General features: G+C 43.4%; 1 protein-coding gene across 1 annotated transcript in view; it reads left to right on the top strand.

Annotated features, from left to right (window-relative positions):
* The window catches only part of MYCBP2 (MYC binding protein 2), a 404,370-nt gene that overhangs the window by 191,447 nt on the left and 198,900 nt on the right, over nt 1-14,023 (top strand). The window contains exons 19-22 of the mRNA XM_038763035.1: nt 5,193-5,312; nt 6,583-6,664; nt 8,489-8,606; nt 9,353-9,557. Of these exons, the coding sequence (XP_038618963.1) occupies nt 5,193-5,312; nt 6,583-6,664; nt 8,489-8,606; nt 9,353-9,557 (525 nt within the window). The remainder of the gene's footprint in view (nt 1-5,192; nt 5,313-6,582; nt 6,665-8,488; nt 8,607-9,352; nt 9,558-14,023) is intronic.

The following is a 14,023-nucleotide window of genomic DNA, read 5'->3' as shown; positions in this document are numbered from 1 at the left end:
ATAGAGAAAGCATAAAGGGGAGAGTACGTCAATCGACCAATACATTTTATTTGTCGAGCACTTACAAGCACTGAACTAAGCGCTTGGGAGATTACAATTCAATAGAATTGGTAGACATGATCCCTGCCCACAAGGAGCTTACAATCTAGAAGGGGAGGTGGGCATTAAAATAAAGGACAAATAGGGGAAATGGCAGAATAGAAGGGCACGTACATAGGTGTGGGGTGAGAAATAAAGTGCTTATGGTTGGTGCTGTGCAGGAATGGTGAGGATTTCAAGTGCTTAAGGGCTACAGACCCAAGTGCATAGGCACCTGAGAAGGAAGGGTGAGTAGTTGGGAAAATGAGGGGTTAGTAAGGGAAGACCTCTTGGAGGTGGTGTGATTTATGTATATATCGGTATCTGTAATGTATTATATTAATAATATTAATATTCAGAATAATATAAATATAATATAAATACATTATTTATATTAATGTCTGTATCCCCATCCAGACTGTGAGCTTGTTATGGGCAGGGAATGTATCTGTTGTAGGTTGCACTCTCCCAAGTGCTTAGAACAGTGCTTTGCAGACAGTAAGCACTCTTTCCCAAGCGCTTAGTACAGTGCTGTGCACACAGTAAGCTCTCAATAAATACAATTGAATGAATAAATACGATTGAATGAATGAATGTAGTAGAGATAAATACAAGGAAAGCCCAGGGGGAGAGATGCTAGCTACTAAATGTAGGTATAGTTAATTCTCATATGGAGTTCAGAAATGTGAGTATTTCTACTTTTACTCTGTACTTGTACTTTTACTACTTTACTATTTCTGAGTAGAAATACTTCTACTCAGTATTTCCACTGAGCAGCGTGGCTCAGTGGAAAGAGCACGGGCTTTGGAGTCAGAGGTCATGGGTTCAAATCTCAGCTCCGCCAATTGTCAGGTGTGTGCCTTTGGGCAAGTCACTTTACTTCTCTGGGCCTCAGTGACCTCATCTGTAAAATGGGGATTTAGACTGTGAACCCCCTGTGGGGCAACCTGATCACCTTGTAACCTCCCCAGCGCTTAGAACAGTGCTTTGCACATAGTAAGCGCTTAATAAATGCCATTATTATTATTATTATTGTTATACTTGACGAAAGAACCTGTTAGTACAGCTCTTGGTGGCTGTGCCTAAGCGTTCTGCACACATGCAGTCAGGCCCCCCAAAGTACGGCAAGAAGTCAAAAAGGAAGGAAGCCAGAAAGAGAAAGCATCCAAGAAGGCGTCCCTACTTAATCTTTACTCTCAGTTGCTTCCTCTGATTTGTAATGTCTTTGAGAGTCGGTTTACTCTGTTAGATTGCAGACTTCTTCAGGACAGAGCTCCTGTGTAATCTCCTCATACTCAGTACTGTGCTCAGCACACATTAGGAGCACAGTAAATACCATTAACTGATTGATTTCTAGACCCACAGAACTGGAAACAACCCCAAAAAGTAAGGTGATTCAGCCCTTTTTCTCCCGGCAGATCACTTCCTATACCACCCAAAAAGAAAGATTCCCATCATTCATTCATTCATTCAATCAATCGTATTTATTGAGCACTGTACTAAGCGCTTGGGAAGTACAAGTTGGCAACATATAGAGACGGTCCCTACCCAATAACGGGCTCACAGTCTAGAAGGGGGAGACAGACAACAAAACAAAATGTGGACAGGTGTCAAGTCATCAGAATAAATAGAAATAAAGCTAGATGCACATCATTGACAAAATAAATAGAATAGTAAATATGTACAAGTAAAATAAATAGAGTAATAAATCTGCACAAACATATACAGGTGTTGTGGGGAGGGGAAGGAGGTAGGGCAGGGGGATGGGGAGGAGGAGAGGAAAAAGGGGGCTCAGTCTGGGAAGGCCTCTTGGAGGAGGTGAGCTCTCAGTAGGGCTTTGAAGGGAGGAAGGGAGCTAGCTTGGCAGATGTGCGGAGGGAGGGAATTCCAGGCCAGGGGGAGGACGGGGGCCGGGGGTCGACGGCGGGACAGGTGAGAATGAGGTACGGTGAGGAGGTTAGTGGCAGCAGAGGAGCGGAGGGTGCGGGCTGCGCTGGAGAAGGAGAGAAGGGAGGTGAGGTAGGAGGGGGCGAGGGGATGGACAGCCTTGAAGCCGAGAGTGAGGAGTTTTTGCCTGACGCATAGGTTGATAAGGGTTTATAAAGCGCTTATCGTGTGGAGAGCACTATACATAGCACTGGGAAAGAATAAACCGGTGGGAATCAGGGGCCTCCATCTAAAAGAAAAAAGAGAGGGAGGGGAATGGCGACGGATGAATCCAAACCCAGACAACAGGAAAGCAGAAGCAGAGATTGGTAGGGCACTGTGGCAAGAGGAGCAGAATTTCTGGCACCTCACGGCTGAGAGTCCACAGCCACGTCCCCGGCCGCAGCGAACGTTTCGGCAGCAGCCGCCACAGTCTTCCTCAAGGCCCCGTGACGGCGGCTCCAAACCTATTCCATGGGTGTCCCTGGGTAGTGCGGAGGAGAGCTGCGGCGGGATCCCGGTGAGGCAGATCCCGGTGAGACCGCGCGACAGTCGCGAAGAGGATGTCAAGGGCCCCGAGAGCTGCAAATAATTTTCCTACTGTCTGGGATCAGAGCTCTCTATGGGCCCACCCTGATCCCGGCCCTGGGCACAATAAAATGGAACGGTGATGGGGCTTCTCCTATCAGACAATCAGTAGTGTTTATTGAGCACGTCAGTCGGTGCAGAGCATTGTATGGGACACTTAGGAGAGTTAGTACATATAGTACCTGTCCTCAACAGTGCTCTGCACATAGTAAGCGCTTAATAAATGCCATTATAAAAAAAAAAGACTGCAACCTGGTGGGAGAGGCTGACGCTAAAATAAATTCAAGTAGGAGTAAGCAATTGTTTAAAGATAATAATAACTAAGAATTATAATAATAATGATGATGGTATTTATTAAGTGCTTACTATGTGCAAAGCACTGTTCTAAGCACTGGGGTGGTTACAAGGTGATCAGGTTGTCCCACAGGGGGCTCACAGTCTAAATCCCCATTTTACAGATGAGGTCACTGAGGCCCAGAGAAGTCAAGTGACTTGCCCAAAGTCACACAGCTGACAATTGGCGGTGCTGGGATTTGAACCCATGACCTCTGACTCCAAAGCCCGGGCTCTTTCCACTGAGCCACGCTGCTTCTCTATTATGGTATCTGTTAAGTGCTTACTATGTTCCAGGCACCGTACTAAGCACCGGGGTGGATGTAAGCATGTCGGATTGGATACAGTCCCTGTCCCACATGGGGCTTAAAGTTTCAACCCTCAGTTTACAGATGAGTTAGCCGAGGCCCAGAGAAGTGAAGTGACTTGCCCAAGGACACACAGCAGACTAGATTGTGAGCCCGTCTTTTAGACTGTGAGCCCGTTGTTGGGTAGGGACCGTCTCTGTATGTTGCCAACTTGTACTTCCCAAGTGCTTAGTACAGTGCTCTGCATATAGTAAGCACCCAATAAATGTGATTGAATGAATTGACAGCCGGGATTAGAACGCAAGACCTTCTGATCCCAGGTCTATGTGCCATCCTCTATGCCATGCTTATATGGCAGAAGTGCTGGGAGTGATTGGTGGGGAGGGGCTACCCCAGTGCCTCGGTGATGCAGAAGAACCAAAATTGCAGTAGGTGGGAGAAGAATCAATCAATCAGTCATTTATTGAGCGCTTACTATGTGCAGAGCACTGTAAGTGCTTGGGAAGTACAAGTTGGCAACATATAGAGACAGTCCCTACCCAACAGTGGGCTCACAGTCTAGAAGGGGGAGACGGAGAACAAAACCAAATATATTAACAAAATAAAATAAATAGAATAGATATGTACAAGTAAAATAAATAAATAAATAGAGTAATAAATATGTACAAACGTTTATACAAATAGAAGAAGACAAGAGAGAACGAGAGATTAATCGGGGAAGGTCTCCTGGAGGGGTGATTTTACCAATGCTTTGAAACGGGGAGAGCAGTGGCCTAAAGGATGTGAAGAACAATGGAGTGGTTGTTGGCAGAGAGAGGGCATGAGCGCAGTTTGGTTGTGGGAAAGGTGTGATTGAGGCACAATGAGTCCCTGAGTTGGTTTGAAAGAAACAAGCCTTGGGATGCAGTGGGAGAAGAGATAATCAATCAATCAATCAATTGTACTTATTGAGCACTTACTGTGTGCAGAGCACTGTACTAAGCGCTTGGGAAGTACAAGTTGGCAACATATAGAGACAGTCCCTACCCAACAGTGGGCTCACAGTCTAGAAAGAGAAATAGAGAATTAATCGAGTGCCTTGAAGTCAGTGGCCAGGAGTTTCTGGCGTGGAGAGAAATGGGCAATCATTGGACACTTGCAAAAAGATGACAGACGTGAGCATAACGATGTTTCAGAAAGGTGATCTGGCAGCGGAGTGAAATATAGGGTGGAGGTGCCTGCCCCATAAGCATTCATTCATTCAATCGTATTTATTGAGTGCTGACTGTGTGCAGAGCACTGTACTAAGCACTTGAGAGAGGCAGTGTGGCTCAGTGGAAAGAGCCCGGGCTTTGGAGTCAGAGGTCATGGGTTCAAATCCCAGCTCCGCCAGTTGTCAGCTGTGTGACTTTGGGCAAGTCAATGAGGAAGCTAATGCAATAGCCAAGCCAGAATATGACAGATGCCTGGACTAGTGTGGTGGACATTTGGGTGGAGAAGAAGGGATGGATTCTGGAACTGACGGGAAGGAGAAACAGGATTTTATGTTAGACCAAAAAAGGGGATTGAAAGAGGGGCAGGAGTTGGGGTGAAGGGTAATGTTATTATAATTCACTTTTAATAATGCAAGGGTTTCAGTGAAACAGCAGTACTACATCAGTGAACTGCTTTTAATGGAAAACAATTAAGTGGTTTTGAATTTAATTTACCAGCTTTGACATACGTATTGTTTCCTAAACTGGTTCAGAATTCCCTCATCCTCATTAATTAGTTATTACAAATAATGAAGAGGAGCAAGTCATAGATCTTTCCTGTATTAAGGTACTATTTTGCAGGGAGTTACTTGATCTGGCTAGCACTCTAACTACTGCAGATTCTTTTTCCTGCTAAACTTGCTAACATTTTTCTCCTTCCTTCGTTGCTACCGTCAGCGGGTCAAAAATAGACTAGTAGATTCATTTTGATTTACGATCATTGTAGATGGAAGTGGAGAAAGAGGAGAAAAGGACGCCAGCAAAATCACCACCTATCCTCCCGGCTCCGTGCGCTTTGATTGTGAATTCCGGGCCGTTCAAGTCAGCTGCGGATTCCACCATTCAGGTAACACTGCTTAGTGTCAAAAAATTCCGGGTGTCTTTGTTTCAGAAAATTCAAAATTACACTCCTCCATCTTCCCTTATGCTCAGTTACAGTCATTTTGGCCGTTTATAATTCTCCTCGTAAGTAGGATATGGCAAAACTGATGTAATGACTAAGAGAGGTTGGTTAATGCTTTGTGGTAGGATTAATGGTCATAAACACTGTTGGATTAAATACATGTGGTCACAGAGACCCGTATTATAATTTAGGATTTAGTTTATCTGGATAATATCAGACGGACTGTGGTGTTCTCATTTAGCCCCAGCTTGTTTGAAAGGAGAATATGTTTAAGTTCCCTTACTTGCCTCTCTGAGTAGAAGAAATTGGTTATTTCTAAAATGGAAATGTATGAAATCCTGGATAAATGTTTATCTTCTGTATTTTGTGGTGTGTGCTTGGCACTTTACCCTTTATAAATGGATGTTTTAAAATTGCTTATTATCTTTTTGCCTCCTTTTAATACTTAGCTTTTTAATCATCGGGGGCCTTGTCATTTCTGTCACTATAGTGTTATCTGTGGAACCTTCTCTTTTAACTGTGAGAACATTTTTATATTTTCCACAAGGTTACTGGTATAAAAGAATATCGATCAGTTGGGCAGTTTGATTCTGAAAGGCTTTATGGAGATTCAGTAAAACCCCTTTTGAATGATAGATTTATATTTTTTCTAAACTACATTTATCTGTGCATGTTTGCGCGTGTGAATTTATGTTGCATTTTAGAGGCATTTCCTCCCCAGTATAAAACACTGTTGATTAGAGACTGGGTTTGTGCTCAAAGGGCTGAGGATTCCCGTCTCCTTGTTGAAGGGGAGCAAGGCTTTAAGACCTCCTGGGCTGCTAGCGTGACCTTCCTGGAGGAGGAAGAGGAGGACTCATTTTTTCTGTAGGCCTTTGTAACAGTGACCTCCCCATAAGTTCCATATGTCCTAGCCCTGGTTTGAGAAGATTCCTGGAGGAAGAGTTGTGGGTTGGGAGCTCCAGTTATCCTGCTCGGTGGCCTTCTGCAAGCTAGGCAACTCATTAAATGGATTAAGCTCTCCAGAATATGAGGATCCTGTCAGGGCAGCATGAAAGCTCACAAGCATGCGTCAGTAAATCATGATCAAGTGGCCCCCTTTTTTTACTAACCACCGTGAGCAATTTGAAAGGCAAAAATGGAGTTTTTTTAAAAAACAGTGGGAGAGTATTGTTCCTAGAGGGGTAAATTAAAGAAAATATTTTGTTTACAGTGGTTTTGATGGAGAACGGGGATGTTTACACATTTGGATACGGGCAGCACGGGCAGCTGGGACATGGAGATGTTAACTCCAGGTATTTAAAAAATCCCCTAGGGAACATTGATTTCTGCACTCGTCAAATCATAGTTTGTGGACTCAAAGCAGTGAGCACATTTCCGTTTCTTTCTAACAATAACTTTTAGATTCTGAGTCTCACAGTATGTGCCCAACCTGAGTCTTGATTTCTGTAAGCGTTTAGTACAGTGCTGTGCACATAGGAAGCGCTCGATAAATGTAGTTGATTGCTATGTGCTAGCACAGTTGCCACTTGCATTTCAGTTCCGTTCTAATATAGTGTAAAGCAAGAGAGAAACATCTTGTTTGATCAGAACTTTATTAGTGGTGTAATCGGAAGTTAATGTAAAAATGTTGATCCATTTCTGATTGAATCTTTAAATTCTGTTTCACACTTCGCTTCCTTTGTCTCAGTAATTCCACCACTATTTTCCTCTTCACTCTTAAGGGAACTGGGCTCTTATTCCAGGAACTCTCTTACTTTTCGTGACAAGCTGAAAACTTAGGTAGCACGGACAATGCTCAGATGTTCATTTTCAAATGAAAAATACTTTTTCACAGTTTCTGCCTTCATTTTTGTTCTACCTGGTCCCTGAAGCAAGACTGTTTCCCCCCCCCCCAGCGATATGCAGTTCAAATTATAGTCCAGATAAAGCATAAGATGGGTTTATGCAGAGATACTAAAAAGTGGAAGTGCCAGTATGTTCATTTGTTGAGAAAACTTGTCGTTCTAATTAGAAAAGGATAATTTTTTTACAATTGAAGAAAGGAGCCAAATAAATTGAATCCGCAGCCCCTCTTGATTCCCTATATGCCTTTGAGCGAGGGGCATCATTTTGATCATCCTGAACCAATTCTAGATTAGCCCTTAAGATTTTTTTAAATGCTTTTTTTATTTCTCACGATTTTGCAATTGACTAATACATTGAAGAATTTTAAAAATGTGATTCTTTATACCCTTTAAGTGAGCTTCCTGGGTTAGCTCATGCCCTTAATTTAGTAAACATGGGTAAATCAGAGCTTGGCTGTGAGAGTGCTCTGAAGGTAATGATGATGACTGGATTCACACGTCCCGGATGAGCCGTGTTCCCCTTAAGAACATGTGTAAAGAAATGGGTTTGAGCAGGAAAACTCCCTCTGTTTTGTGCCCAGTGTGTGGCCATTAGGTGTGGAGGGGGCAGAGAAGCAGTTCATAGGGAAGCCCAGGCAAAGGATTTTTTTTGTATATCCAGAACCCTTTCTGGGCCAAAGTGGCCACAGCATTCTGGCAATGTTGTGATGTAACTCTAGAGCCTAGCCGGCAGTTTCTTTGGTTTAAAAAAAATAATAATGGTATCTGTTAAGTGCTTACTATGTGCCAAGCACTGCTTTAAGTGTTGGGGTAGATACAAGGTTATCAGGTTGGAAGGGCTCTGTGGTCTCTGCTGCCCACGTTGGCTGATTACTTTGAGGGATTCTTACTGGGCCTTTCCACTTCATGGGGACACCCTAGGTCGTTCTTTCATTGAAAATCTTCACCCCTGACGACGGTCAGGCTCCAGAAGGCCAAACAATGGCTCACCGTTGAGTACAGTGCCTGACACGTAAGTAAGCGCTTAACAAATACCATAAAAAAAAAAAGAAAAAGGCAAGTCCTTTGCTTGCAGAGCCCAGCCTTGATTCCTATATTAGCACAGGAATGATAACTCAAGATGAAATTCTATGTATGATACCCAAAGATTATATTTGATATTACGTGAGTGCTACCTGAAAATGAAATGCATTTTATATAAATTACTTTATATGAGTTACGTCTATAGAAGAGTTCTGTTTTGTTTATAATGATTTTGTTTTTTAAACGTAGGGGTTGCCCCACTCTTGTCCAGGCCTTACCGGGTCCCAGCACGCAAGTTACTGCAGGGAGCAACCACACAGCAATTCTTTTAATGGATGGGCAAGTCTTCACGTTTGGAAGTTTCTCCGTAAGGCATTTTATTGAAATACCACTTAGATGAAAATTTATCCAGGGGAGTTATCTAGTAATTTTGTTTTGGTTCAAGGCCTAATCCTCATATTGCCTTTTATGCAGGTGTTCAGTACCTCTTATAAACAATTGTAGATTAACTTCAAAATGACAGAGTGATAGCCTTTGATGTTGAGATACTTCATCATCATCGTCATCAATCGTATTTATTGAGCGCTTACTGTGTGCAGAGCACTGTACTAAGCGCTTGGGAAGTACAAGTTGGCAACATATAGAGACAGTCCCTCCCCAACAGTGGGCTCAGATACTTAATTTTTAAAGTAGGAAAATGCACTTTTTCAGATAAAGCCAATAATGCAAATTCTCATGGCTGAAAATCACATAGCTCTGAAAAACCTGTCTGCCATATGGCTTGTATAGGCAAAATCCACATGTCCAGGATATTATTTCTTACAGAAGTATCAGCCTTAAACGTCCTATTTACCTCCCGTATTCTGCATATTCCTGTCAGTCATATTTCTTGGGAGATTAATGTGTACAGAGCACTGTACCAAGCTCTTGGAAGAGTACAATATAAGACTAGAACAGACACATTCCCTGCCTACAATAAGCTTTCAGTCTAAAGGGGGAGAGTGAAGAATTCAGGAAGAAAGAGTAGCAGAGATACCTTCACACCAGACTCTTATACTGGCTGCCTGACAGGAATTCTTTGCTCTACTTGATCCTGTCTTCCTGATGTTTTAGAAAGGACAGCTTGGCAGACCGATTTTGGATATGCCGTACTGGAATGCCAAACCAGCTCCCATGCCCAATATCGGATCGAAATTCGGACGCAAGGCGACTTGGATTGGAGCAAGTGGAGACCAGACTTTCTTGAGGATCGATGAAGCGCTTATCAACTCTCACGTGCTGGCGACGTCTGAAATCTTCGCTAGCCGACATATAATAGGTAAGAGGAGTTAATGACACAGTCATGCGACTAGAGTATTGTGCGTAATCCCCTACACCTCTGCATAAAATTTTGCATTCTGAATGCAAAGACTGAGCCTCCTTTCTCTCCCCCTCCCCATCCCCCCTGCCTTACCTCCTTCCCCTCCCCACAGGACCTGTATATATGTTTGTACATATTTATTACTCTATTTATTTTACTTGTACATATTTACTATTCTATTTTATCATGTTAATATGTTTTGTTTTGTTGTCTGTCTTCCCCTTCTAGACTGTGAGCCCACTGTTGGGTAGGGACCGTCTCTATATGTTGCCAACTTGTACTTCCCAAGCGCTTAGTACAGTGCTCTGCACACAGTAAGCGCTCAGTAAATACAATTGAATGAATGAATGAATGTGGTTGAGGCCAAAAGACCATAGTAGGGCAGACAAGTTCGAATAAGAATTAGGATGATTGTTTCTGTGCGGATTACATCTTTTTCATCTGCTTTCCAGTCTACAGCAGCGTGGCCTAGTGGAAAGAACATAAGCCTGGAAGTCAGAGGATTTGGATTCATTCATTCATTCAGTCATTTATTGAGCGCTTACTGTGTGCAGAGCACTGTGCTAACCACTTGGAAAGTACAGTTCAGCAACAAAGACAGACAATCCCCACCCACAACGGGCTCACAGTCTAGAAGGGGGGAGACAGACATCCAAACCATTCAATCAATCATTTATTGAGTGTTTACTGTGTGCAGAGCACTGTACTGAGCGCTTGGAAAGTACAGTTCAACAACAAAGAAAGACAATCCCCACCCACAATGGGCTCACAGTCTAGAAGGGGGGAGACAGACATCAAAACAAGTAAACAGGCATCAATCAATCAATCGTATTTATTGAGCACTTACTGTGTGCATCAATAGCATCAATGTAAATAGAATTAGAATTAGAGCTCTATGTACACACCAGAATTAGTAAAACAGGCATTAATATAAATAATATTAATATAAATAAATAGAATTATAGGTACGTACATGTATACACAAGCGCTGTGGTGCTGGGAGGGACGGGTAGATTAAACCCATGGGTAAAAGGTGGGTTTAATCTGGAAGATTAGTCTGCATTCTCATCCCGGCTCTGCCAAGGGTCTGGTCTGTGACCTCTAAACTGCAAGCTTGTTGGGGGCAGGGAATATGTCTACCAACACTTTTATATTGCATGCTCCCAGGTACTTAGTACAGTGCTCTGCACCCAGTAAGTGCTCAATAAGTACAGTTGATTGACCTTGGGCAAGTCACTTAACTTCTCTGTGTCTCATTTCCTCATCTGAAAAATGAGGATTAGTTGCTACTCCTTCCAATTTAGACTGTGAGTCCGTGTGTGACTGAGACCGTGTCCAACTTGATTACCTTGTATTTACCCCAACACTAAGTGCCTAACAAATGAAATAATTATTGATTATTACATTTTTATTTGGGGAAGCAGTTGGCTGTGTACCTGTAGCTCATCTTCTCATTCGAACCTCATACTCAATCTGTTACGAAATCCTGTAGGTTCTGCTTTCACAATATCCCTGGAATCTGCATTTCCTTTCCATCCAAACTGCTTCCATGTTGATCCAAGCACTTGTATCCCACTACTGCATCAGCCTCCTCAGTGACATCCTGGCCTCCTCTCTCTATCCCCACTCCAGTCCTTACTTCACTCTGCTTTCCAGATCATTTTTCCAAAAAAAAATCAAGCCATGTCTTCTGATCCTCAAAAACCTCCTCCTCTGCATCACATAGAAATTATTTTCCATTGGCTTTAAATCACTCAATCAGCTGTCTCCCTCCTAACTTATAGCACTGATTTTCTACAACAACCTACCCATTCACTTTGCTTCTCTAACTCTAACTTACACACTGTGGTCAGAGGCAAGGAAGGTGAGGTTGAGTACAGTGTGTAGGTTAGAGTTAGAGAAGCAAAGTGAATGGGTGGGTTGTTGTAGAACAACCTCTCCCTCTACGTATACGAAAGACCACCACTTTCCTCACTTTCAAGTCTTTACTAAAATCACCTCTCCTATAAGAGGTCTCCCCCCTTCCCTGCCCAAGCCCTCAGAGTGGCTCCGTGGAAAGAGCCCGGGCTTGGGAGTCGGAGCTCATGGGTTCAAATCCCGGCTCCGCCAATTGTCAGCTGTGTGACTTTGGGTAAGTCACTTCTCTGGGCCTCAGTTCCCTCATCTGTAAAATGGGGATTAAGACTGGGAGCCCCCCGTGGGACAACCTGATCCCCTTGTAACCTCCCCAGCGCTTACAACAGTGCTTTGTACATAATAAGTGCTTAATAAATGCCATCATAATAATTATTATTATCTCAATCAATCAATCATATTTACTGAGCACTTACTGTGTGCAGAGCACTGTACTACGCTTGGGAAGTACTAGTTGGTAACATAAGTTGGCATCTCCTACTCCCTCTCCCTTCTGCATCATCTGTGTACTTGAATCTGTAACATAAGCATGTTATATTCACTCCACCCACAAGAACTTATTTAAATATCTATAATTTATTATCTGTCTCCCCCCGTAGACTGTAAGCTCCTGTTCAGTAGTGAACAGGCCCATTAACTCTGTTGTATGGTACTCTCCCAAGTGCTTAGTAGAGAAGCAGCTGCATTCTGCTGGAGAAGCAGCATGGCTTAGTGGAAAGAGCCCGGGCTTGGGAGTCAGAGGTCGTGGGTTCTAATCCCTACTCTGCCACTTGTCTGCTGTGTGACCTTGGGCAAGTCACTTAACTTCTCTGTGCCTCAGTGACCTCATCTGTCAAATGGGGATGAAGACCGTTAGCCCCACCTGGGACAACCAGATTATCTTGTATGTACCCCAACACTTAGAATAGTGCCTGGCCCATAGTAAGCGCTTAACAAATACCAACATTATTATTGTTATTATTACAGTGCTTTGCACCCAGGAAATACTTAGTAAATACCATTGATTGATTCAGTGCAACATGATGATGAAAGAAAGAATTATGCCTCTGTGCATTGCATTGGAAATGGGATGAGTAATACAATGGAAGTTTTACATAAGAATCAAGCAATCAATCAGTCACTCGCATTTTTGAGCACTTATTAAGTGTAGAACACAGTACTTTTTGGGAGAGTGCAATGCAACAGAATTGGCAGACATACTCCACGCCCTCAGTGAGCTCACAGCCTAGAGGAAAGAACACGACCCCTGCTTTAAGGGACAATTGGGTGTTAATAACTCTATTTCTTCTTCAAATGCCATTGAGTCATTTCCAACCCATAGCATCTCCATGGACACTATGGAGAAATTCCCGTCTTCTATCTATCATGAAGTGTGGCTCAGTGGAAAGAGGACGGGCTTGGGAGTCGGAGGTCATGGGTTCTAATTCCGGCTCCGCCACTTGTTAGCTGTATAACTGTGGGCAAGTAACTTCACTTCTCTGTGTCTGTTACCTTGTCTGTAAAATGGGGATTACAGCTGTGAGCCCCACATGGGACAACCTGATCACCTTGTATTCCCCCCCCCCAGCGCTTAGAACAGTGCTTCGCACATAGTAAGCGCTTAACAAATGCCATCATTATTATAAAGTCATGCTGGTACGACTATCCGTAGAATTTTCTTGGTAGAGATGTCGAAGTGGTTTACCATTGCCTTCTTCCAAGGCGGTAAAAACTTGAGTCTCTGCCATTGTCTTTGATCAACATTTTGATCACTCGATCATCTGCCTTTGACTCTTTCCCATGCTGCTGCTGCTGCCCAGCACAGGTGAATTGACTTAGTCTAATGCTTCAGCTTAGATCTTTCCATTAAGGGTAGCCCTGTATGACAGAACTCCAAGCTTCATCAGTGTGTGTAAACCCTCCTGCTGCGATAAGGTGAGGATTCATAAGAGTGGTACAACACTATAGGCTTATGTATATATTTGTGTAATTAGGCTTCTGTGATTTTATCTAATCCATCAATGCATCGTTGCGTCGATCTGTCTCTACTGCACACTCCTCGAGTAAATGGCTTTGGTCCCCTCATAATGCTGAATACACTGCTTTGTACAAGGCTGGCACTTCAGATCAGTCAAAGATATTGAGTGAATGAGTTCGCCAAGGGAGTGGGCGTAGATTGGAAATAGAAAGGGACCCAGAACTGAGTTATAGGGAGGGAGGCGGACCGAGAATCGGCGGCCAGAAAGGTAGGAAGGGAACCAGGAGAGGACAGTGTCAGTGAAGCCAAGGTTAGGTAGGTAACGTTTCCTGGAGAAGGGGGTCGTCCACATTGTTGAAAGCAGGTGAGAGGTTGATGAAGATTAGGGTGGAGTAGAAGCCTTTGGTTTTGTCAAGAAGAAGAACATTGGTGGTGACCGCATGGAGCCAGATCCTGTGGATTGAAGGGAACAAGAGCTAGATTGGAGTGGCACAAGGAGAGAACTGGAGGAGAAACAGTGGTAAGCTCGTTTTGAGCAGGGAATGTATCTGTT

This window comes from Tachyglossus aculeatus, chromosome 2, assembly GCF_015852505.1.
Source record: "Tachyglossus aculeatus isolate mTacAcu1 chromosome 2, mTacAcu1.pri, whole genome shotgun sequence".
NCBI classification, from domain to species: domain Eukaryota; kingdom Metazoa; phylum Chordata; class Mammalia; order Monotremata; family Tachyglossidae; genus Tachyglossus; species Tachyglossus aculeatus.
Note: the sequence above shows the minus strand (reverse complement) of the source record. Positions and strands in the feature narration are given on the sequence as shown.